Source organism: Marmota flaviventris, chromosome 17, assembly GCF_047511675.1.
Source record: "Marmota flaviventris isolate mMarFla1 chromosome 17, mMarFla1.hap1, whole genome shotgun sequence".
NCBI classification, from domain to species: domain Eukaryota; kingdom Metazoa; phylum Chordata; class Mammalia; order Rodentia; family Sciuridae; genus Marmota; species Marmota flaviventris.
Window position 1 is genome coordinate 15,944,737 of NC_092514.1, and position 27,510 is coordinate 15,972,246.

The window sequence follows — 27,510 nt, forward strand, 5'->3', positions numbered from 1 at the left end:
GGCTGACGAGCCAGTCCGGAGGATGGGTGGAGGAGGTTGCCATGGAGACAGGTCCAGGGCCCCCGGGAAGTGAAGGCCAGAACTCTGGTTCCGATTGGCTCTGCGAGCGCGCAGCGTTCTCCTGGCGCACATGCGCAGTGGCGCAGAGGCGAGGTCGCGGCGAAGCCGAGGCGAGGGGGTTTCAGGCCGGGTTTCTCAGCACCGGGTTGGAACGTGCGCCTTCTTCTGGAGTCGCATAATCCTTCCCGAAAAAAGAAGTGGCAGAGCCAGAGGTCCCTCTGCAGCGCGGAACAGAGCCCGCCACGCAGGCGCCCGTGACGCCGCCGCCATTGTTGCCTGTGGCCTCTCGGGCCGCTTTGGCTGCGGAGTGACGGGGTCCCAGCGACAGGTAACGATGTCCCTGGCGCGAGTGTCCGTGAGATCAAGGCCAGACCCCCGAGCCCGTCGACGCTCAGGGCGCCGTGCTCGCGCCCTGCAGGGAAGGCACAGGGAGTGGAAGCTGGGGGTGGGGAGCCTGGGGACGCGCGTACCCATCGTTGCAAGTCGCTGGGGTCCTGGCTGTACCCCCGCTGCCTTCTGCCTTCCTCTGAAAGGGACCGGCCAGGAAGGGGAGGCAAGCCAGGCGAGGCCATTGCATCTTCGCAGAGCCTTGTAAACAGTTCTCTTTGGTGTCACGACTGTGGTTGAGTAGGTCTGAGAGCTGGAGCAAGGGGACAGGTGGGTGTGGGTTCTCCTGCAGATCAGGCCACTAAGGAGGTTCTCTTCTGGAATCCTGGTCCCCAAAGTGTCCTTAAGGAACTGTTTCCTCCTGAAGCACTGAAATGTTTTCCAATCATAACAATCTTTTCCACTGCTTCCCAGTCCAAGGGCTTGTTTTTTCAGGCCTCTGATAGTGAAAAACTAGAATAGTCTGGCATTAACATGCAAATCAGATAAATGGCTTGCCATTTTCCTCTGACAGTTCCCTTGGGAACCCTGAGCACTTTATTAAGAAGAAATTTTCTTCCCAGTTTATTCCCAGTAACGGTAGGTTTGCTGTATTCCTGAGGACCAGTTAAGTCATTACAGCCTCTGTTACATCAGTGACTAAAATCTCAAACATATTTTTCTGTTAAAAAAAATATATATTTAATTTTTGTTTCAACAAATTAGAAGTTAGTCATTTTGCTCAGGATTCTTTAAATTATAGCTTCTAACACCATTTTGTGGTAGCTCCATCCTTCCCACTGCCCCTAAACACAATGAAGTTCTCTTACAAGTCCAAGAATAAAAGGGAAGAAGACGGAAGTAAACTCAAACTAATTTGTGCATACAGAGGAGTGTGTGTGTGTGTGTGTGTGTGTGTGTATAGCAGAGTACACCAGAAATTCTTGACCTTGTGGTCCATTCTTGTGTTTCAGGGTCTCATTCATCCCTGCAAGTTCTGGGCTCAGATTTTGTAACTAAGGCCACTAACTCTACCTATATTCTGTTCTGCCCCTAGCTGCAGCAGCCCTTGATAAAAATGGTTTTATGGCTGTAGCATAAGACTTCAAGCAGTTGGCTAATTACTGGAGAAATAAAGGATATTGCCAGATTGACTATCCTGTCTATAGATATGTTAGCCTCAAGAAAGAGGATGACCAGTTCTTCACGTTCACAAATCCTTCTAATGTGGAAGCCAGACAAAGTTCAAAGTGGAACCCACAATGTTGAGAAGCAAACCCTTACTTCAAGACTCTTGCGTGACACTGAGACCTGTCGGCAGAATTTTAGGAATTTTCTGTACCCAGACCTGGCTGGTCCTCGAAAGGCATTGAGTCAACTCCGAGAGCTCTGCCTTAAGTGGTTGAGGCCTGAGATTCACTCAAAGGAACAAATCTTGGAACTACTGGTGCTGGAGCAGTTCCTAACCATCCTGCCTGGGGAGGTTAGGACTTGGGTAAAGTCCCAGTATCCAGAGAGCAGCGAGGAAGTGGTGACTCTGGTAGAGGATTTGACTCAGATTCTAGAAGAGGAAGGTGAGAATTGTAGAGCAGAGAGGGGAGGAATCCCTGGGTGGTTAGAGAAGAGAATTAGTACTTCTGAGAATAGCTCCTTTAAAGAAATTGGAGAGAAGAAAGATAATTGAGTTAAGGAGTGAGAACAGGCTTTAACATGAGCCTCCCTACTACATAGTGTTCCCCTTCAAGATTGCTTAAACCAAACACACAATATCTAAAGCCAGAGGAGAAGTTTCGGGAGAGATTCACTTGACACAATCAAATTAACCTCTGTGTGAATCCCCAGAAAGGTAACTCGCAGAGGTTTATACCACTCTACTAATAAATCACTTGCATTGTGATTTCCAGAAAGATAGAAATTCCAAAGAATAGTCTCATCTTAAGAAAGAGACAATTCACACATTTTAGATCAAATAAGGATTTAGTAGAAAATACTGAATTTTCTACGTACACTTAACAGTCCCAGAGCAGACTTGTTTTTGAACTCTGCATTGATGTCTTAGGACAAGTGATTGGCCCTGTCCTCTGACTTTGAAGTATGAGTGCTTTTTCAGCTTTCTGTTCACTTCTCATTTTAAGAAAAGTCTAGGGCTGGGGTTGTACCTCAGTAGTGGAGCACTTGCCTTGCACATGTGAGGCACTGGGTTCAATCCTCAGCATCACATAAAAATAAATAAATTTTTTTTAAAAAGAAAAGTCTAAGCATCTAGCCAGGCACACTGACCCATACCTATAATCCCAGCTACTCCAGAGTTTGAAGCAAGAGGATCATAAATTTAAGGCCAGCCTCTGCAATTTAGCAAGACTCTCAAAACTTTATAAAGGCTGGCATGGAGCTCAGTGGCAGAGTACTTGCCTAGCATGTGTGAGTCCCTGGGTTAAAAGAGAGTCCCATTAAAAGAGAGAGAATAGTGTAGGCATGTATTTGGTGAAGGATTTCCTAGGCTATTTGAACAGGGCTAATATCCATAATGGTTTCTTTCTCTTCCATAGTTCCTCAGAACGCTGCTCTTTCCCAGGTGATTCAAGAGGAAGATCCCAGAGGAAGGCATGCTTTCCAGGCAGGGTGGCTCAATGACTTGGTAACCAAAGTGAGTTTAAGTTTCTTTTGTGATTTTAAAGTGCCTTCTTAGTATGAGAGAGCATTTTTTGTTGTGAATCCTACTCGATAGCTGGTGAACCCTCAAAAGCCCTAACTACTAGGACCTAAACCTGAGTTTCTCTCCTTCATTACCTTGAACTGTTCAGTAAATGTGCTCGCTTTCCCTTAATATGCCTTTCCTCACTCCTTGACTTTTAAGTTAGTAATACCATATAGAGGTTAAGAGATTAACCTACATGGCCAGGTGGAATCCAGGTTTTGGTTCCTGGCTCTGCCATTGAATTCATGATTTTGGAATAAGATATTTACCCACTTAGTCTAAGTTACTCATTTTCAATATGTAGAATTTACTTCTTAAGATTGTAAGAATAAAATATTATGAGACTTTTGGCTACCCTTTACTACCATTTATTAAGTGATTAATAAATAATATTTGCTAATATTATTTTTCCTCATTAACAAGTAATTAAAGGCTGTGTGCATTCTGTGATCTTGATCATGAGAGGTATTGCACTAAGGAATAGCAATTTAGGCCACCTTAAGAGAAAGACTTATTGGGAAAATACATGGCCTATAATTAAAAACCTTGGACAATCAAATTAAAATGATTATTTATAGATGATGTGAACATTTACCTAGAGAACTAAGAAAATCAAGGGAAAAACTGTTAGAAACAGTAATTGAAAATTTGAGTAAAATGACTGCCACAGAAATAACATGCAAAAATGTATCCCTCTTTTACATATACATAAAAACCAGATGACAAAATTTTAAAAAATCTAAAACTAAGCATAGTATAAATTTTGCATCTTTCATATTTTATGCATCTTATAAGACATAAAAGAAACTATAATCACTTCTTTCTCAATTATAAATTTAATGTGACTTTAATATCCCAAAGTGATTTTTTTAAATTGTGATAATTATTTGAAAAAAAAAATAACAGGTAACAGTAATCAAGAAATATTTTTAACAAAAATTTTTTTAAAAGGGAGCAAAAAGGGATACTAACCTTCCCGAACTGAGAGATGCATCTAAAAGTGCAGTGATTCAACAGTGTGGTTGTTGGTTTCAGTTTTATTTTTTAAAAGAACATTACATTTATATTATAGAGCATATAAATGTATTTTTTTATTCTTATTTTTTAGTTGTAGATGACCTTTATTTTATTTTTTTTTAATTTTCATATGGTACCAAGGATCGAACCCAGTGCCTCATGCATGCTAGGCAAGCACTCTACCACTGAGCCACAACCCCACAACCCACAACCAACATGTTTATTATAACATGTTGAATTTATTCTTAGGATAAAACTTGAAAATCATTTAACTCTGTGTCATATGTGTTTAAAATTCAAAACCTCTTTCTCCTCATTTTTCTTCCTCTTTTTTGGGGGGTGGGGTGGGGGGCAGTGAGTGTGTGTGGTGCTGGGGATCAAACCCCAGGGACTTGAGCATGCTAGGCAAGTGCTGTCTGCACCACCGACTATATCCCTTGGCCTACCCTTTTTCTTTAAACGAAAACCATCAGTGTGTACTCTAGTACTAATTGAAAAAAAGAAATTTTCCTTTATTTTTAAACTTCTCATTAGGGCCCTTGAAGGATGCTGTGGTCTATACATTAGGTGAAGGTTTTGACTAGACAAACTTTTAGAGTCCTAAAATTTAATATTCTGTGATCCCCTATTCCTACCACCACATGCATACCCAGTCTTACTGCCCCCCTTCCCATTAGTTCTTGAGCCAAGTTAAGTTGTATTTGATATTTTAGGAATCAGTGACATTCAAAGATGTGGCTGTAGACATCACCCAAGAGGACTGGGAGCTAATGCGTCCTGTACAGAAGGAATTGTACAAGACAGTGACATTACAAAACTATTGGAACATGGTTTCTCTAGGTAAGGATTGTCCACACCTCTCCTCCCAGTGCCCCGCCCCCCCAGGGTATGTTTCTGCCCCTAGTTGTTAAGAAGGCTCTGAAGTACTTGGCTAAAAATAAGGTCTAGAGATAAGTGTTTCATCTCATTCAGGCACAAAAATGACTGTGTTCTTCTTTTCCCAAATAAAAGATAACTAATGAAAGTTTTAATGCACAATTTCATAGTGCTGCCACTTGACGGCTACTCAACACTGTCTTGCCCATTCTCTACTGCTCAAAGGAAAGAATTCTTCCGTAGGATCTCCAGACATACATTCTCTTGGGTAGCAGGAAATTTTTAATCCTTGTTCTGAAAAGGATGAGACCTAAGTATCTTACTAAATCATGTCCCTGAACTGTTATTTTCCTATAGAAGTCTTAGTAGAAGTCAGGTAATACATTTTTTACAGCTGTTTATTGTCCAGAATAAAATTCGTTATGCTCCTCCTGAACAGGACTGACCGTCTACAGACCAACTGTGATTCCCATATTGGAAGAACCATGGATGGTGATAAAAGAAATTTTAGAAGGCCCTAGTCCAGGTAAGAGAAAAGCCAGCACATGAGCTTCTTTGCACTTAATAGTCTATATCCAAAATGTTTTGAAATTATTTATCAAATATGGCCAAATCATTCTTTGCAAAGTCATAACAGCTGGTAAAGAATTCTGAGCTGTTTTAGTATTGCTTTTTATAGAAGAAAGTAAAAAAGGAAGAGAGTTTTCAAATATTATTTTGGTACCTTTCCCCTGTGTCCCTTCTCATTTTATCCTATGTGACCCCTAAGTACCATCTTTTAGAGCTTCTCTGGGACTTTCATTGCTCCATTTTCAAAACTTACATTTGAGTTTCTTTTTTTCTGTTAATTAACAAACCCCTATATCTCCCGTCTCCACTTTCTTAATTTCCTTCTTTTTTATTTCCAAATTACTTTAAAACTTATATATTCACAAAATTAAAATTTTTTTAAATATATAAAGCCATATATAGAGACAAAAGTCTCCCACCTACATACCATATTCACCCAGTTGCTACATCATCCAGCAGCAATCACTCTTATTAGATCTTGACTGTTAACCACTGTTTTCCTATAGAGGCTTCCTTCCAGGTAAGTCTTGAACAACTGTTCATCTCCACAATAAAACCTGGATTTTAACATGATTTTAGTATTTTTTTTATTTTTAAATAAAATCTGGCTCTGTATTATAGGTAAACAGTTGTTTCAGATATCTATTTGGAGTTGAATGGGTGATTGGGTTTTTTTGCACATAAAGTTAATAGAAAATTTTTTCCTCCATTTTGCAACATAAACAGTAGCATACTATGCATATTGTTTTGTTCTTAGCATATTTTACCTGAAAATATCTCTTGAAAAATGTTCCAAATGAGCGTGTGAAGAGCTTTTTCATTTCTTTTTTAATATCTGCATCATATTTTATTGGTTGTCTTATAATTTATTGAACTTGTCCCCATTGATGGCCTTTTTGATTGTTACCGTTCATTCTTCTCTCCTCCACAATTTTATTTAAGACTTCAAACCTAAAGAAAAGTTACACAATATATTGAACAACTATATACTTTTTACCTGAAATCACTAATTATCATTTAGACATTTTACACACACCTTTGTTTTTGCACTGAACCATTTGAAATTTAGTCATAATATCTTACCCCTGAATATCTCCTAAAAGCATGAACATTCTTCTACATAAGCACACCACCATTCTCTCTCTAGATATTTAACATTTATACAATAGTTATTGATATATCTGGCCAAATATTCAGATTTCCTCAAATATCCTTTATAGATATTTTCCTCCTCAGTCTAGGATCCAGTCAGAAATCTCATGTTCCATTTATTTATCTCACATCATTAGTCCCCTCCCCCCTTTTTTTTTTTAGTTGTCAATGGATCTTTATTCATATGCAGTGCTGAGAATAGAACACTGTGCCTCCCACATGACAGACAAGTGCTCTACCACTGACCCACCAGTCCAGCCCTCATTAGTCCCTTTTTTTTTTTAAAGAGAAAGAATTTTTAATATTTATTTTTTAGTTTTCGGTGGACACAACATCTTTATTTTATTTATTTATTTATTTATTTATTTAAATGTGGTGCTGAGGATGGAACCCAGTACCCCACCCCATGCCAGGCGAGCACGCTACCACTTGAACTCTATCCCCAGCCCCAAGTCCCTTTTAACATAGAAGTGTTCTTCAACCTTTTTTCCTTTCTGTTTTTTTTCCCCCTGTACCAGGGATTGAACCCAGAAGTGCTTAACCACTGAGCCATATCCCAGACCTTTTTTATATTTTATTTTGAGACAGGATCTTGCTAAGTTGCTTAGGGCCTCACTCAACTGTTGAAGCTGCCTTTGAATTTGTGATCCTCCTGCCTCAACCTCCTAAGCCATTGGGATTACAAACATGCACCACTTAATCTTTCATGACTATTGACCTTTTTTAAAGGATCCAAGCCAGTTTTTTGTTGTTGTTGTTGTTGTTTGTTTTTACTGTTAGAATGCCCATATTGTCCCTGAAGGATGGGCCTTCTAAAATTTCTAACACCATCCATGGTTCTTCCAATATGGGAATTACATTTGGTCTGTACACGGTCAGTCCTGTTCAGGAGGAGCATAACGAATTTTATCCTGGACAATAAATAGCTGAATTTTTTTTTTTCTTTTAGCTTTGCCTGATTTTTTTCCTCTTAATTAAATTCAGATTAAACATTTTGTCAAAAATATTTCAAAGGTGATGTTGTTTTCCATGCACTTCCTCAAGAGGCTCATTTCCTAGTTTATCTCCTCATTGATGATGCTCAGTTTGTTTAAGGTGGTGTCTACAGGTCACTTCATTTTAAAGGTGCATTATTTTTTTCCTCATTTAATAAATAAGTAGTCTATGGAGTGATACTTTGAGGGCACAAACTGTTCTATTCCTTGACAGCCTTTCACTTAAGGTTTTTAATATCCATTGATGATCCTTGCCTAATATCCATTGATGATCCTTGCCTTGTTACATTGCTGGTTGCAAAACTGTGATTTTTTTTTTTCTTGATTCATAGTCTCTTCTAAATGATTAATAGCATCCTCCAGTAAAGAGCAGGTCTTCCAGGGGCGGTAGTGCACTAGCCTGGCATGCGCGGGACGCTGAGTTCGATCCTCAACACCACATAAAAATAAAAAATAAAAAGATATTTAAAAAAAGAAAGAAAAAGAACAAGTCTTCTGCCCCACTTGGCTGGGGGGCGCCTCTCCTTGCACACCCAGCACTCTGGGGTCGTGCTGCGAAGCCGGCGGCCTCTTAAGGCTCCTTCCCCTCCAGCTTTGTGACCCTCTCTGCGTGTCTCTTTGCCTCCTACCTCCTGGTGGGCTCCACCTTCACCAGGCCCGCCAGTTTGGTCCCATTTCCTTATGTAGTTAAGATCCCTAACAGCAACAGTTACTTTTTTTTTTTTTTTTTTAATTATACATGGACACAATATCTTTATTTCATTTATTTTTATGTGGTGCTCAAGATCGAACCCCACTGGGTTCGATCTTGAGCACCATATAAAAATAAATGAGGCCAGCGTTTGGCCACTGATCCACAACTCCATCCGCAGTTGGCCATTTCACGTATGCATATTTGAGGGCCCTTACCCGCCCCGCGGAGAAATTGAGGCAACAAAATGGTGGACCAGAAGTGAAAGCGCAGGGACTATGGCTTCTGGCGGAGGAATCTGTAGTGGAAAACTGATTAGGAATATAACGTTTCTATCGAGCAGGAAGGAAATGGAAAAAAAAAAAAAAAAAAGAATAGGTCTTCCTCCTTCCCATTTTTTATGTTTATGAGCCACACACATGGACTAAGGGAATTTTTTAAGATTCAAAGTGCTAGTTTACTCATTCCAGTAATTTTGTTGTTTTGGTTTTAATACCCAGCTGTCCCACATTTGGGCAACGTGAGTCAGTCAAACCAAGGCCACCATCTCTCTAACACAACTATTAGTCTTGGAGCATTTCCTTGCTTTCTGGTATAATAGATATTCTTTAGGCTCCCCTTTTACTTACCTTAGACCTGGAATTTCTCCAAGGAGGAAAAAAAAAAATATATATATATATATATATATATATATATATATATATATATATATATATATATATATATATATAGTTTTAGGTGGACACAATACTTTTATTTATTTATATGTGGTGTGAGGGTGGAACCCAGGGCCTCACACGTGCTAGGCAGGCGCTCACCCACTGAGTCCCAGCCCCAGCCCCCATCTTCACCGTTTTCAAGTTCAGTAGTGATTAATAATTTACATTGTTGTACAACTAATCTCCACAACGTTTTCATCTTATAAAACTGAAAGTCTGTACTTATTAAATAACAACTCCTCATTTCTCCTTCCCTCACTCTCTGGTAACCACCATTCTACATTGTTTCTATAAATTTGATGATTCTAAATATAGCATATAAGTGAAATCATACAATATTTGATTTTTTTTTTTTTTACTGTCTTATTTCACTTAGCATAATGTCTTCAAAGGGTCATCCATGTTGTCAGAAGTTTTGGGGCGTTTTTTCCCACATTTTTTTGACTCTTTTATTTCTTATTTTTTATTAGTACATTATAATTATGCATAACAATGGGATTCAGTTTTACATATGCCTATATCTACTTTATATATAGTTGTTGGTTTTCTCTGTGTGTGTGTGTGTGTGTGTGTGTGTGTGTTGCTGGGGATTGAACCCAGGGCCTTACCAACTGAGCTATATCCCCAGCCCTATAGTTTTTGTTTGTTTTTGTTACCAGGGATTGAGCCCAGGACTGCTTAACCACTAAGCCATATCCCCCTCCCCTTTTTTATATTTTTATTTGAAGACAGGTTCTCACTGTGTTGTTTAGGTCCTCACTAAGTTTCCTCACTTAAAGTCCTCCTGCCTCAGCCTCCCAAACTGTTGGGATTACAGGCATGTGCCACTGTGCCCAGCAGTTTTGGGTTTTTTTGTTTGTTTGTTTGTTTTTTAAAGTCATGAGTTCTTACTCATAACTCTTAATTCAAATCCAATAGCAGAAGACTTTTTCATTTTGTATATTTCAATATTGTATTTTGTGCCTTCTTTCCCATACACTGAATAAGCTGTTTTTCACCATAATCGATATATTTACTTATTTGTTCTATCATATGTTACACACAGAAATAGTTTCAGAATTATACCAAGGTCACTACCAAATTGTCTAGAATATTCAAGGCTTCTTTGCAGTCCTTTTAGTCGTTGGAATAGATCCCATTAAGGGGAGTGTTTTCTTTCTAAATTATCTTTTATTTTACATTTTTGAGTATGTAAAAACATTAACATTGGTCAGAAGCCAAAACTATATAAAAGATATGCACTCCCATATCTTCTACACTTTTCCCATCCACTACCTATAGATAACCATATTCATTTGTTTCTGGTTTATCTGTCCTATTTTCTCTTTGCAAAAAATAAATCATTGATACATTCTTTCACATCTTGCTTTCCTATTCTTTTTTTTTTTCTTATTTAGACTTATATGTCTACCAATATTGATGCTAGAATATAACATTAATTGTAATAGTTAAACAATAATAACAGAATAGTCTATACTGCCTTAGAGTGAATTGCTTCACTATTTTAAAAAAAATAACTTATGGTAATTAGGTATTTCAAGGTTCATACTATTTGAAAAACTAATTCTTTTTCATAATTTATGGCCTTTAGTTGGCAAAATGGTACAAAATATACCTGTAGCACACTAAATTCATTGGAGAATCAATTCAGCACACTGGAAACAGTGAGAAAACGCATGAACTATAATGGAAATGAGCCTGGACTAGAATTAGTATAGTGTCTGGGGAGATGCTGCCAATCTGGGAGTACTTAGACCTAACTTCACAGCATGAGAAGTTTTTTAGACCTTTCAGAGAGCACAAATTAGAGCTATCAATGCCCAAGAAGGGGCAGTTTGTAGTTATGCATTTTAAGAAAAGATTTTGCTCCTTCAAGAGAACAAACACCAAGACTGAGAAAGGCAAGTTATTTCTTTCCCCCTATGGAGGTTAGTTTTTTGGGGTTTTGTTATTCTTGCATCATATTTAATCCTCTTTGCAAGGGACTCCTCCCAGCTTCACTTTTAGTTGGGCTTCTGACACATGAGCCTTTGCACACTCAAAATGGAAGCTCAAGGTTATCTATGGGATGAAGGAGCCATCTCAAACAACCAACTTCAGCTGTAACTGCCTTCCTTCCTGCTTTTTGTTTTTGTTTTATTGTTTTTATTTGTTTGGAGTTTTTTGTTTGTTTGTTTGTTTGTACTTGGGATTGAACCCCAGGGTACTTAATCAATGAGCCACATACTTAGCCCTCTTTTTTATTTTGAGAAGGGTCTTGCTAAGTTGCTGAAGCTGTCTCCAAACTTTTGATCCTCCTGCCTCAACCTCCCTAGCTGCTGAGTTTACAGGCATGAGCCACCAGTACCCAGCTGCCTTCCTGCTTTTAATTGATTTTTGGCCTCTGAGGATTTTACTGTCTTTCCAGATCAGAGATATATAATAAATAGAACATTTAGTTAGAATACCTAACCAGTTTTGCTTCAGGAAATGAAAACTTTGGTAATTCATAAATAGAATACTACTTTTGGTCTTTAGTAGCCATTATAGTCTTAGAACTTTCATAGTTCTTTATGTTTATACAGGACCTAGCCATTCTTTCTGGCTGAGCTCAAATCATACCTCTCCACTGAGGCTTTTCTTGATTACCTAAGTCAGTGTTGATCTTCTATATTAGAAATATTACACCACTGTTTGGTCTAATATTAGCCAACAGATACCACTTTTTACAACCATTTTGGTTAAGAATATACACATTTTTAAGCCCTGCTTATTGATCTCAGTTTGTTTAATTTCTAATAACCTGATTTTTTAAAAAATGTATTATTATAGTAGTATTGTGTTCATGGTCATCATTCAAACTTGTTGCTTAAGCTTATTAATTATAACTATAGGGCTGGGGATGTGGCTCAGTGGTAGATAGTGGTACTTGCCTAACATTATGAGCTCCTGGGTTTTATCCCCAGCACTTAAAAAAAATAACTGTAATACTTCCTTTTCAGGTATATGCAGATTGCCATAGACTGATTCTGATTAGATAGAAGTTAAACTGAGCTTATGGTACTAGCCCATCCTTTTTTTGTATGTGTTTACTTACATTCTCATTTTGTTATTTTGGGGCAGGGTAACAAATCTTGGTTTGAGAAAGTTGGTTTTAATTTTTTTTTCCTTCTATAACAGTATAATAACATTTCTAGTACTTAATAGCAGAAAAATAATATAGCAAATTGATTGAAAATTAGAAAATAAAACCTATAATTATTATTTTTCAACTTCATCTAATATGTCTGTATACTAGCTATGATTCTGCTTTTTTCATTTAACATTACTCCTAAATATTTTCTTGTGTCAATTATGATTTATGTATTTGAGTAAAAGTAGTTTGTAAATTCAAGCACTACAAGGAAGCAAATTTCATATGTGTCTCTTTCCCCTGGGTCATTACTAGTATCTCCTCTCCTTAAATTATCAGTGTCTTTCTGTACCTGTCTATAATACATAGAGCATATCTTTACATAGGTGGGATCTTGCTCTACCTGCTGCTACATACCTGCCTTTCTTCACTTAACCATGTGTCCTCAACACCTTTTCATATAAATGTACCTAGATCTATTTTTATCAGTTATCAATATTCTACTACCCTCTATTCTAGCAAGTCTCTTACTGATTTATGTAGCTAAGATTTTCAATATCTATATACTCTCCTACTGAAGGAATATGTTGATAAAGTTATTGTACTTTGAGCTGCATCTTAAAAAGTTTCTGAACTATCTAGGACTATTTTCCTATATTTTAAATTCTATATTTGATATTATAGTATATAATTCTTAATACTTACAAGTTATACGCTTCCCACCATTTCAAAAGATTATAACATGAAATTTGTTTCAAATTATCATACTGGAAACATAATAGGCATCAACAAATATATACTTGACTGCCTCATAGCCAGTTTCTTGTGTATTTGTTTTTGTGTGTGTGTGCACACTTTGATTTGAGTTTACCTTTTTACAAATTATTCTTATTTATTTTATCAGTTAAAAATTGAGTGGCAGGGCTGGGGTTGTGGCTCAGCAGTCGAGCGCTCACCTTGCAAGTGTGGGACCCTGGGTTCGATCCTCAGCACCACATAAAAATAAATAAATTAAATAAAGGTATAAAAAAATTGAGTAGCTACCATATCCAAAGTCTTGAGCCAATTTTATGAAGGAAATATAAAAGAAACAGAAGCTATTCCCAGAGTTTATGTATAAGTTAAAAATATAAGAAGCACACAAAATTGTGAGATAATCATATAAGGCCAAATTTCATCATTAGCTCAATATTATATTAGGTTGAACCATGCCAAAATTGTTGACAGTCAGCCATTTTGACCTATAAAAAAGACAATTTCATATATGAATCAACCTACACTATATTTTAGATTCTAAGAAGGAGCTGAACTATAACCATTTTTTATAATAGGTAGAGAAGGTATCATAAAAGGGGGCCTAGAGTTTGGGATTAGCACAGAACCTATAGGCCCTGTGGGAATAGTGGATAACTTCAAACTAAGTTAAGCAGAATATGAAGTGTAGGGGATATAGTAGAAGAGGACTATTTTTCTACTATAAGGGGATTGAATGCCAAATGGAGGTATTTTGGGCTTTTTCTTTTTCTGTTATGTTTTATTTTGTTTCCTGGTACTGAAAATAGAAGCAAGAGCCAGGAAAGTGCTCTACTGCAGAGCTACATTCCTAGTCCTGTTTTTCCTCCTTTAACCCTTTTAAGCCAGTGGCCCTCAAACTTTGCATGCAGCAAAACTACTTTTTGGTACTTGCTAAAACAAATTGTTCAGCCCCACCACCATAGTTTCTAATTCAGTATGTCTGGATAAGACCCAATAATTTTAATGCATTTCCAGGGAATAGTAATGCTTTTTATTGCTACTCTTGAGATTGTACTTTGAGAGCAGTTGCCTCAGGCTACTGAAGATACACTAGAGATATTTTTCAACTTCATTTAATATGTCTGTATACTAGCTATGATACTGCTCAGTGGCTCAGGAGGCTGAGGGAGGAGGATCCATGTTCAAATACAGCCTCAGCAATTTAGTAAGGTCCTAAGCAACTTAGCAAGACCCTGTCTCAAAATAAAAAATAATATATAGGCTGGGGATGTAGCTCAGTGGTAAAGCACCCCTGGGTTCAATCTCCAGTACCCCCTAAACACACACACACACACACACACACAGAAAGTATTCCATGAGATTGCTTTAGGAATGTTATATGGGTTTATGCAGGGTAGATTGAAAGAGGGAGTAGAGTCAGCATGCTTACTTTATGAAAACGTATAAATTACTCCATGAAGTAATTTATCCCAAATAGCCATATCTTCTGTTTTCACTTGACTTAGCTTTGTCTATTTTATTTACTCTGTACCCAGGCTGAAGAGTGAGGAGCTTCTCTGTTTTGAATAATTTAGTCTCTTGTTTTGCTGCCCTTTTATTCTCCTTTCCTAAACTTTAAGGATCAAGTTATTGAGATTGTCAGAGCTATAGTCTTTAGGCACTTTATTCATGTTGTTATTATTTTTTTTTTTTTTTTTTTGCCAAACAGAGGAAGACTTTTTATATTGTTTTTTCATTTTCAGAATGGGAAACTGAAGCCCAAACATGTACTCCAGTAAAAGATATTCCTAAACTCAAACAGGATGGAACCCAGACCATCAAATTGGAAGAACCATATGACTATGATGACAGATTAGAGAGAGAAACAACAAACGTCTTCAAGAAATTTCCCACTAATGAATATGATTTCAGTTTGAAGTCTGATTTTTCACAAGAAGATGATCCTACAGAAGAATATCTTAGTAAATATGATATATATAGAAATAATTTTGAAAAGCATTCAAACCTAATTGTACAGTTTGATACACAATCAGATAATAAAACTTCTATCTATAATGAAAGCAAGGCAAACTTCAGTAATGTCTCATATGGTATTGTACATGGGAAAATACTTCCTGGAGAGAAGCCTTATAAATGTAATGTGTGTGGGAAAAAATTTAGGAAATACCCATCCCTCCTGAAACACCAAAGTACCCATGCCAAAGAGAAATCTTATGAATGTGAAGAATGTGGGAAAGAGTTTAGGCATATCTCATCCCTAATTGCACATCAGAGAATGCATACTGGAGAAAAACCATATGAATGTCACCAGTGTGGTAAAGCCTTCAGCCAGCGTGCACACCTCACCATACATCAGAGAATTCACACTGGAGAGAAACCCTATAAGTGTGATGATTGTGGAAAAGACTTTAGCCAGCGTGCACACCTTACTATACATCAAAGGACACATACTGGAGAGAAACCATATAAATGCTTGGAATGTGGTAAAACCTTCAGTCATAGTTCATCACTGATTAATCATCAAAGAGTTCATACTGGAGAAAAACCTTACATATGCAACGAATGTGGGAAAACTTTCAGTCAGAGTACACACCTTCTGCAGCATCAAAAAATACATACTGGGAAAAAACCATATAAATGCAATGAGTGTTGGAAAGTTTTTAGTCAGAGCACTTACCTTATTCGACATCAGAGAATTCATTCTGGAGAGAAGTGTTATAAATGTAATGAATGTGGAAAGGCCTTTGCTCATTCCTCAACTCTTATTCAACATCAAACTACTCACACTGGAGAAAAATCCTATATATGTAATATATGTGGGAAAGCCTTCAGCCAGAGTGCAAACCTCACTCAGCATCATAGAACACATACTGGAGAAAAACCATATAAATGTAGTGTGTGTGGGAAGGCATTCAGCCAGAGTGTGCATCTTACTCAACATCAAAGGATTCATAATGGAGAAAAACCCTTTAAATGCAATATATGTGGGAAAGCTTATAGACAGGGTGCAAATCTTACCCAACATCAAAGAATTCATACTGGAGAGAAACCCTATAAATGTAATGAATGTGGGAAAGCTTTTATTTATTCTTCATCACTTAATCAACATCAGAGAACTCATACTGGGGAGAGACCCTATAAATGTAATGAATGTGACAAAGATTTTAGCCAGAGAACATGCCTTATTCAACACCAGAGAATTCACACAGGAGAGAAGCCCTATGCATGTCGTATATGTGGTAAATCTTTCACTCAGAGTACAAACCTTATTCAGCATCAACGTGTTCATACGGGGGTCAAACATCGTAATTAATGGATATGGGAGACTTCATTTAGGTTTTTCAACTTGATCCTTAAATTTTACTTTGTGTGCTCTGTGTGTTAAAACATTAAAAATAAATCTGAAGAAGTGCAATATGTTAGATACTCAGCAGAAGTATCCGTATTAGTAATATGGATATAACTCATTTAAATTTTATATGAAATTTAAAAAGGAAACTTCATTGACTTAGCCTTTATTTGATATCAGCTTAATTCATTTCAGAGAAAAATATGAAATGATATTCAAAAACTTGTAACTCATCAACTCAATGTATTTCATAGACTTCTTGAGGCCTTATGAATGTTACTTGGGAAAGTATCCATCAAGTATATTTCACACTGGAGAGTAACCTTGGAATTATAGAAAAGAAAAAAAAATTCTTTGGGGCCTTCATTTCTTCCCAGCTTGGAAGCCTTAAAATAATTAAAGGTTACTTTCCCTTTTCCTATTATGCCATAACTGTAATATGGATCCAATAGATTTGGAGAAAAAAAAAAACAGTTGAAATTATCTCAAAGATTTCTGTGCAACCAACATTTAACTGCACTTTCCCTCAAATACTGAAATATTAAAGGAAGTGAAGTTTAAGGAAAGATGATCTGTTAGGACAGAGAAACTAATGTATATAACTCTTAGATGTGTACAGATTTAAATAGGCAAATATTAAAGACCCCCAAGATTAATCTTTAAAACAGGTTAGCCTTAGTTTCACCAGATTTTAACATCCAAGGTTATCCTGAAGGAAAAATTAGGCATACAGTTCCCATTTTTTTCATCTGACTCCTAAATTCAGTTTTCCCCTGTGGCTCTTCTGCTGTGAGAAATTCATTTATTCCTTTGAAACACATTTGAGTACCAACTGTGCCCTGGCCCCAGACTTCCTGATTGGATCCTTTCAAGGCTTGTACAGTGCTGAAAATCACAGCTGATTTAAACAACAAAGCTTATTAGAATAATGAGAAAGGACATAATCTTAACTAATTCGCCATGGAATAAGCATAAGAAATCTGCTAAAATGGGTTGCCAAATGCTACACCTTAGCCCAAGCCAAGGAAGTAATTAAAGAAGTTTTGTAAATAATGTGAGAGGAAAATAAGCAGAAAACAGACTTGAGTTCAGTATAGTAAGTTGGGGAAATGTAAAAACAGTGAGGAAAAAGAATACTTAGGTATCATATAACATGATAATATAATTGGACTTCCTTTATTTAAGGAAGTAGTGAAATAAAAAAGCAAAACTTGGCCCATTTATAAGAAATGACTGATTTTAAAGGAATAACTGGAATCCTTCATTTGTGGAAGTAGAGGTTATTCTTAACATCAGGAAAAAAAATTCATTGGAAAAAGCACTGATGCAGAAACTAACACAGTAATCATTAAACAATGATAACCAAGTTTATGGGTCCTAACAAAAGGAAAACTGGCAAAAATAGGTAAAAATACTATGTACTTAATATCCATAGCTTTCCATTCTAAGAATACAAGGCTGAGATTTCATCTTGCTCTATTTGTTCCTCTAGTGCCTTGCATATAGCACATGATCAATGTAAGTTGGTTGAATTAATGAATAACTTATATAAATTAGAGTTGAGTAACAAGGTAGAATCAACTGACATGGAATGAAATTGGTAGAACTGGAAATAACTTTTGTGCATGCATCAAACAAATGTTTAACAAATATTATTTACTGGGTAATAGGGATTGCTTAAAAAATGGAAAATCAGAAATCTAGGACATCTTTGCAGAAGAAGATTTTTATGAGCTAACTAAGGGGAAACTGATATAAATTCTGGTACCATAAATATCAATTTAAGCATATATTGACCATACAGCTTCACTTAAACATTGCTATTTATCCTGCAAACAGGTGCTGAAGGAGAGACTGGGGTGCTAGCATCTTCAAGGCTATGTTGTTGAATGTTTTCTTGAAAAAAAATTGTTGCTTTCCTTTTTCTTGACATTAATTATCCTTGATTTCATGGTATCATCCTTCACAAAGTGCAGGTTGCAAAATGCTCAAATTATGCTTATTCCATAGTTATCGTGAAAAAATAAGTTGTATTTAAGATAGTTTTTTATGTTACTTCATCCCTTACACAAAGCTTCTTTCCAATGGAATGAATGTGTGGAGTATTAACAACCCATAGCGCCTTTCTCTGCATTACTTTGTATTTCCTGCCTTTGTGTGGTTTATGTAAATAATGCATTTATAGTCTTCCACTGATGCACAGAGGCAATTGATGCCCTTATAAAATAATAGAATAATAGTGCAGAATCCTAGATCTTTGTGTGTTTTTTCCCACTTTTAGAATTGTCTGACTTATGAGTAATTCAACAGATTTTTAGCAAATAATCTTATTTTCCATGACTTTTTATTAGGAAAACAGTCAATACACAGAAAAAAATTTTAAAATAACGAAATGAACTATACCCATCTAGATTTTAAAATTAACATCTTGCCATGTTTTTTAACTAAACAATTATAAATTAACTTACATTTTGTCTCTAAATGCATCTCATTAAAAAGATCATTTACATAATCACAATAGCTCAAAAAAGATGAACTTCCATAATCCTAAATACTTAGTCCATGTTCAAATATCTCCCATTGAGCTAGTCAATTTTCACACATATTTCTCACACATTATATTTGATTTTTATGTCTGTTTCATTTATCTAGAACAGTCCTTTAGTTTTTCCTCTTATAGGAGAGCAAGTCAGGTTCTGCATGGTGGCCCACACCTGTAATCCCAGCAGCTCAGGAGACTGAGGCAGGAGGATCATGAGTTCAAAGCCAGCCTCAGCAACTCTCTAAATAAAATACAAAATAGGGCTGGGGATGTACCTCAGAGGTTGAGTGCTCCCGAGTTCAATCCTCAGCACCAAAAAAGAAAAAGAGCAACTTAATTGTCAGTTAATACAAGTTAATACAAAAAAAAAATTCAGGATTTAACTGCTTGTTGCATGTGGTATGTTGTTTTCTGTAAATTAGAAGGTAAAGCCAAAGGCTGGATTGGATTCAAGTTAAAACACTTTTAACTAATGCTTCACACACTTCACAGATGTATTTCATTTTGTAAAATCAAAAGTCTCAATTATCAGATTAACTGTCAATGTGACATTTAATCATTGTATTGAGATGATATACACCAGATCTTCAGTGTAAAGGCAGTTTTTCCTGTAGCAATTAGCAATCTGTGGACCGACACTATGTATATCCTGTTTGCTAACAACTTTTCACCTAGTCATATTAGCACCCAACAATAATCCTTGCCTGAGTCCATTTTTTCACAAGGTTTGCAAAATGGTTGTTATTATTATTTCTATATTTCTATATTTGTGGAAATGGTACACTTTTATAAAACAGAACTTTCCCTTATCAACTAGGAATGCACTAGAGGTGGGATCATAATTCTTTTCCTTTAATTACTAGCTTACGAGTTTAATTATGGGCTGGAGTTGTGGCTCAGTGGAAGAGCCTTGCCTAGTACATGTGAGGCACTGGGTTCGATCCTCAGCACCACATAAAAATAAATAAATAAAAGTACTGTGTTCATCTACCCTATATATAGTTTTAATGGGTTTAATTACCAGTAAGGCATTTGCTGTCCTATTCTGCAGTGATGACAAATGACACTATGTGTTAGTCAATTATAGTCATTGTTTCTGATGTTTAAACTGTCTCAAATTTGGCTAGTTGGAATTCCCAAGTAATTTTTATGTCCTTTTGACATTCCCTGTCTAGTCTTTGTACAGTTAGCTGCCTTCTGACACAAGATACTACAAGTTCACCCCACACTTTTGGTGCTCCCAATTAATAAGATGCTTTAAATAAGTAGTTACTTAAAAACCAAGATCTGGCACTACGCATGCTCACTGAAACAACAGTGTTATTACCAAGTCTTCCCATCCATTCAAGGTAATTCATAAAGAAATGCCATCAGCACTCATTTTGTCAGTTACATAATGTTTGATTATGTAATAAGGTATAACTACATAACTGGGATAAACATTTAGGGAGCAAACAACTGTCTTATTAAGCACACAAACTAAATCAAGTGTTATATGTACTAGAAAGCAAACTTAATTACAAAAGATCTTATAGCAAGGTCATCAGCAACATATAGAGAGGATGGAGTTTGTTAATCTGGCAAGTGGGTTAAGTAGAGAGCAACTAAATTTAACACTATATTAACTATTATATATCTTAACTTATTTTATAAGCTATTCACTTCTACTCCATCACCTCTTTCTGTTCAGTACTATTCTTGTACATGCTAGGTAAGCATTCCACCACTGAGCTCTGCCCCAGCCCTTCCTGTCAACATTTCTTAAGAATGTTTCTGGTACATTCTAATCCTGAGGTTATGTTTCCTGGAAATTTAAGTACTAGTCTTTCTTACTAAGCTTTTATTTAGTCTTTAAACCTTTAAGACTGGTATGTTTCTTTCTTTTTTGACAATTTATTTGCATGTGCCTGTAAATGTATTCTTCATTCTCTATTTGTTTTTCTCCCAGTGGCTCTACATCACTCTAATTATTAGCCCTTTAGAACACTATCACCATTTAATATAGCAAACATGTGCACTATGGTGATGTGTATAAATAGGTGTAGGCCTGTAAGCAATGTCTGGTCTTTTACTCTGTATAGAAGGACAAGGTGAAACCCTTGATATTGAGATCACAAGAGATCATATGTCATATAATGACAGAATAACAATTGGAATCCATAGCTCCAGCACTTAGCTGAGTTTTTCTTGTAAAATAAGAGTAAGTGGAAATTCTGAGTACAAGCAATATGTACCTACAATTTTATAAAATTATGTATTTTTATGAGATTAGAGTATTCATACTTTTTTTTTCTTCTCTCCTATAGTTTCTTCAATTCAAATCTTTAAATGAGACTAACCCAATTCAGAATGCATCTTCCTCTGTCAATTTTTGGTCTTTCACCCAGATCTTTGCCAAGTTTCAGAACCATGTAATCAATGATTACCTGGAACATTTTTATAAGAACCGTAAGTAATTTAATTGAAAACTGAATTGTGTTCACCCGAAAACCTCCTCTTTTTAAATTCCCCATAACTTTGACAGGAAGTTCGAAGCCATCATCTTCACCAATAATCATCTTAGTCTGATTGATTTTTACAATGAAGTTGCCTGGATTGATGCCTACAGAATAGAGGGCTATTCTTGAAGAACAGTCTTAAGCCATATCAAAATAAGATCTATATCCAGAAGTTGAAAATTAATGATCCCATCTGTTTGGACACTGATTGAAAACTATACCTGAAGTATTATATTCATTCTGAGCACCAGCCATTATACTAGGGTCCTAGGAAACCCCAGCAACTAAGGGGATTCTAGTAATACTCATACTAGAGGTTATCAAGGATGCTTGGAATGGTAATTATGGCCTTTTGGGAACCAAAAAAAAAAGTGGTCATGGAGAAGATCACTTTAGAACAAAAACAGCACCAAGAAATACATAATAGACACTTGATAAGTATTAACTGAATAAAATTCATTCTAATTCATTCTAATAAAATTCATCCTTCATTGTGCAAGGTGCTGGCCAAACACAGCTGTTCAGGGAAGAAGTACAAAGTATTCTTTAAAGATAACTGCTCATTTTCTAAGCAAAAGAAAACTATCAATCATATTTTTTCTTAAATACAACATTTATTTAAGTGCATTATATTAAGTGCATTATAGCTTCAAAGCACTTATACACACACATTCACATTCATTTGCTTAGTCTGTATGTGCTGGACTCTAGAATGTAAAAGGACTGACCCAGGTACCGTCTCTCTTCTAGTACCTACAACAGTAATAATGAATGCAATTTAACTTGAAAAATATTATATAATTAAAGAAGTAAAAGTTACTTATGAAAACTAGAAATCAGAATAAAAGGACCAAACCTGATTGAGACCTCACTGCAAAAGGCTGGTAGGATTTCTTCCACTGCCTCTCAGAACTATAAAAAGCTGGGAAGGGAAACTTACCACAGACTCTGAGACCTACTTTGACAGAATTCCCACAGAGCAGTATGTATTACATGTCAAAGTTGCGAAATCAAAATGAGAACCTGGAAATAAACCTATTCTCTCCCAGGTCCAGAAAAGTGGGCCACAAATTATTTTGATTCACTTTTTTTCATAAACTATTTTATTGGTAATTTTGGCCAACACCTCTCTCCCTGAATTCTAGGTGAACACTGTTCTGTTTCTCTACCAAGTGTTGGCAAACTACTGCTAGCTAGCAGCCCAAGCTAAAAATAATTTGCACATTTTTAAATGGTTGAAAAAAACTAAAAACAATATTTCATGACACATTAAAATTATTTTAAATCCAAATTTCAGTGTCAGTGATGTTTTGTAGGATCACTGTCACATCTATTCGTTTAAATATTGCCTATGGCAGCCTACAGCCTAAAAAAATTCACTCTCTGTTCCTTTATAGAGAAGTTCACCAATTGTCTACACAATAAGGTGGGGATTTAGGTCTACTGGCTAAGCCAGACACAAAGCAAAATAATTAAAAGAACAGCATTCCTGGGCTGAGGAGGGGAAGGGAGAGAGTCGGAAAAAGTCAACCAGGAAAGCCTTGACACGTGGAAGTAAAAATGTACAAAGGCACATCGCCAAAAGTCCAGATTAAGAATGATTAATCTCTGGGCTGTAGCTCAGTGGCAGAGCGCTTGCCTAGCATACGTGAGGCACTGGGTTCGATTCTAAGCACCACATAAAAATAAATACAATAAAGGCATTCTGTCCATCTACAACTACAAAAAGAGAGAGAGAGAGAGAATGATTAACCTCTGTTCAGTAGCAGGTGCAACATGCAGCCTCCAGAGCGCTGGACACGCAATGCCACCCTCTTCCAACCTTTCCATGACTGTGCGCCTATACCGTTCATCTCCAGTCAAGCGAAGGAACGCAGCATTTAGAGAATGTGAATTATTTGAGAGGGGTATCTGAATGGATTCAAGGGGAGTGGTGGTCTTCCTTTTCTGAAATGGCTTTTGTTTGCCTGTTTTGCCAAAGTCTTGCAAAAGGAATCATGGATTCGTTAGCACTTTGTTCCTAATATGCCATGTAACTCGGGCATCCTTTTCCTCTGACTTCAATCCCCCAAACAAGTCAGTAAAGATGCGCAGCTTCTCGGGAATGAGACCCTTTTCATTCTTAACAATGAACCTCCTTTTTGTACACCCCCTCGCCCACTCCTTACCAATAATGCCCAACCCTCCAGTCTCCTGCGGGCTGCTTCGCTATTCATAGAGGTGACGCTCCCAGCCCCAGAGACCCACTGAAACGTGACAGCCAAGGGACCAATCTCACCTCCTATAGCCCTAAAGCTGGTTCAAAATGCACACACACACACCCATTACGAGAGCTGCCCCTCCCTGAACTATGACTCCATACCCTTCAGAACTAATGACAGCTCCCCGACCCAGAGAGAAACAACGGGAGAATCCCAGCTTCCGCCTCGAAGGGGCTTCTGGGGCGCTGAGCGGGGCCGCAGCGCCTGCGTTCCTGGGAAAGGGGGCTGCAGCCTCCGCTGCGCAGGCGCACCGCCGCGTCGCCGTGGCCCCGCCCCACACGGCGCGCGGGCCTCTCGGGGAGGCTGTTCTGGAGCATCTGCGCGCGCCCCCTGGTGCTGAGAGGAGGGGCGGCAGGTGAACGCTGGCTTTTCCAGCCTTGGTGACCAACCCTCCTGGACCTGCTGACCGTGATGTGGTAGGGGTGAACGGGTTTATTTAATGTTGACTACGTCTTTAAATGAGAGGTATACTTTGTATAAGATCTTCCTGGAAGGAGGAGATCTGGAGCTAAAGAAAGCGAAAGGCCCACACGTGGCCCTAGGTGCACACGTGGACATCAGCTTGTTACTTTAAGGAGCTCTGCTTTCAAGGGACTGAAACCACTGTGTGGTTTCTCGAAGTAACCGCCCTGGCCCCCATTTTAGCAACTATCATCATCTCTGCCCCACTACCTGAGGATTGCAGCAGCCTCCTTATTGTCTCTAAGTGAATCCTCACGGGCCTGTTTTAAAAGTTCTCTGATGGCCTAACCTCTACTCCGTCACACCACCACCGCCACCCGCCCTGTTTATTATCTGTCTTTTTTAATTTTTCGAGACATCTCTCTCTATATTGCCATAGCTGGTTTACTCTTGGTCTCAAGTGATCATCTGACCGCAGCTTCTCCAGTAGCTAGGACTATAGTTGTGCCACCACACCCAGCTTTCCACCCGTTATTTTGACGCACATATTACTTCATATGTAAACATTTCGGTACCAAATTCTAAGGATAGAGACAGAATATTGTAACTTATTTCACAATAATAAAACTAAAAATAATCACAATGTTATTGACTATCAAGTGAGATTTCCATGATTGATAAAAATTTTGGCCTTTTTTCAGTTTATTTGAATCAGAATCCAAATATGTTCCACACCCTGAAAATAATTGGTATGTCACTTAGGTCTCTTTCTTCACTCTGTAAATTCTGACATTTCTTTCAATATTTGTCTTGAGGACCCTCGGATTGAGGTGATGGTTGTTTGTCCCAGTGAGCTTCCAGCAACAAAGACCTTGATGATTAACCTGGGCTCTATTTTACATGCTGATTTGCCCCATGTGTTTGCTATTAAGTAATAGCACAATAAAATTGATCCAGTTCAAATTTTTGGCAAAAATATTTCATAAGATATTTGTGCTCTATCCAAAGGCACATGATGTCTGAATTTCTCTTTTTGTGATGTAAGCAAAAATTGATAATATTAATAATCATTACATTTAGTTCATTAGGCATTGCAAAAACCTATCACTCCTTCATTTATAAACAGCAGCCACTTACAAAGAAACTTATTATTCCTACAAAGAAACTTCCTTCATCAATTCGTTGATTACTCTAGAGTACAATTTACATGAGAATATTATAAGTATTTGATTTGTTCCTTAACCGTTTTGTTCCCTAGGATACTCCAAAACTGACCAATGAGGCTTTTGTTAATTTAGTTGTTTGTTCCCTTGTTTAGTTGTTTGTTCTCTTGCTTGTTAAGTGTCATTGGTTCACCTGACATGTATTTCAAAGTCATTGTAGTTATTATTATTACTGATATTTAAACCATTTTATCTTTGACCTGTGGAAGTTTTTTTTTTTTTTTTCCTTTAGGTTGGTTCCTGAACCCTTTGACATAACCCTAGTTGTCTTTACTGCTTCTTTTTCTGAAATGATGGGGTATACCAGGTTCATCTTGCACACTTCCTGCCCTGGACCTGGACTCAACCATTTCTTAACCCAGTTCCCTTCCACATCCATACTTAACCATTGTTTTAATTTTACGATTTATTTTCTTTTCAACACAAAGAAATATATACACATATACTTATATCCCCTATACTCTTAGATAAAATATAGCATACTGTATAGACATTTCTCTACCTTGATTTTTCCTCATAAAATATATCCTAAAGATCACAGAGGTATTTCTCACTTCTTTTAGCTGCAAATTACTCAACTATTTGGATGCAGCAGAGTCTATTGCACCAGTCCTTTAATGATAGACATTTGGAGAGTTTCCAAAAGGAGACAAGGAAAAAGAGTAAAAGAAATTAGGTGGGAAAAGTAGAAAACAAATAGCAAGCAATCCAAATACATATGATTACATTAAATACTAATGGAATAAGCTCATCAGACTAGGGTTATTTTAATATCCTATTTAAAAGAGATGCACTTTATACTTTATTTTTATTTCTAATTGAGACCATACAACAGTGTAACATTTCAGTACCTGTATACAATGTTTAATGATCAGATCAGGCATATATTATTTCTTTCATTCTATTTTGAAATATTCTATTAGTTGTTGTCAAGTATAATTATCCTTCTGTTCTAGAGAGCATTAGAAGTCATTCCTCCTATCCGACTGTACCCTTCCCACTCACAAACCTTTACCAGGCTCTGGTAACCAATATTTTATTACAATATTCTATTTTCTATCTTTTGATATCAACTTTTTTGCTTCCACATATAAGTGAAAAAATGCAGTATTTCTCTTTCTGTGCCTGACTTATTTTACTTAACATAACATCCTCCATTTGTATCTGTGTTGCTGCAAATGACAGAATTTTATTTATACAAATGAATAATATTCCATTGTGTATATATACCACATTTTCTTTTTTTTTTTTTTTTTTTTTTTTTTTTTTTTTTTTTAATTTTTTAACCACATTTTCTTTATCCATTCACCTGTCAGTGGACACCTAGGTTGATTTCACATCTTTGCAATTAAGGACAGTGCTTCAATAAACATGTGAGTACAGATGAGGAAGGGCGCTTTAAATATAAGTGCACAAAACAATTCATCAGTAGATGAATGGTTAGAGAAAATGTGGTATATATACACAATGGAGTTTTACTCAGTTATAAAATAAGAATGAAATTACAGGATTTGCTGGTAAATGGATGGAAAGGAAAATGTTGTGCTAAGTGAAATAAGCCAGACTCAGAAAGTCAAGGATCAAATATTTTCTCTTGTATGCGTAAACTAGATCAAAGTTGGGGTGGGGGAGTCCCATGAAAATAGAAGAAAGATCAGTGGAACAGAGGAAAGAGATTGGGGGAGCAGGAAGACAGGAAAAGACAGGAATGGTGGAGTGAAACTGAACAAACTATACTATGTACATACGTGAATATACCACAATGAATTTCACCTTTATGTATATCTATAAAGCATTAATTTTAAAAACCATAAGTAAATAGAAATAAGACCAATAGAGTAGGAGAAAGGGAATGGGAATAGAAAAGGAAGTACTAGAGACTGAAGTGGAGCAAATTATAATCCATGTTTGTATGATTATGTCCAAATGAACCCCAATATTATGTATAACTATAATACACTAATAAAAATAAATTCAAAAAATCAAGAAACCAGTCAAGTGACAGAATTCATTGAAATATATAAAGCACAAAAAGAGATAGTAAAATATGCTAAAAATTAATGCAAGAACTAATTAAAAGAAAGTTGATGGTGTTATATTAATACCACCCAAAAGCAATGTTAAGAGAGAAGGGATTACTAGAAACAAGAGTGATATTTCCTGATATGAGTCCACCAGAAAGATATAACAATTCTGAATTTGAGAAGCATTTTGTGAAACATA

The 27,510-nt window shown here is 36.8% G+C and overlaps 1 protein-coding gene across 1 annotated transcript; it reads left to right on the forward strand.

The window, feature by feature from the left end:
- The first annotated feature begins 159 nt into the window (after positions 1 to 159).
- On the forward strand, positions 160 to 16,415 carry Znf287 (zinc finger protein 287). Its single transcript, XM_027924106.2, has 6 exons — positions 160 to 388; positions 1,484 to 2,000; positions 2,976 to 3,073; positions 4,855 to 4,981; positions 5,457 to 5,543; positions 14,755 to 16,415. Exons 2-6 carry the CDS (start codon positions 1,598 to 1,600, stop codon positions 16,323 to 16,325), a joined length of 2,286 nt encoding a protein of 761 aa, XP_027779907.1. The 5' UTR covers positions 160 to 388; positions 1,484 to 1,597; the 3' UTR covers positions 16,326 to 16,415.
- Positions 16,416 to 27,510: the final 11,095 nt, after the last annotated feature.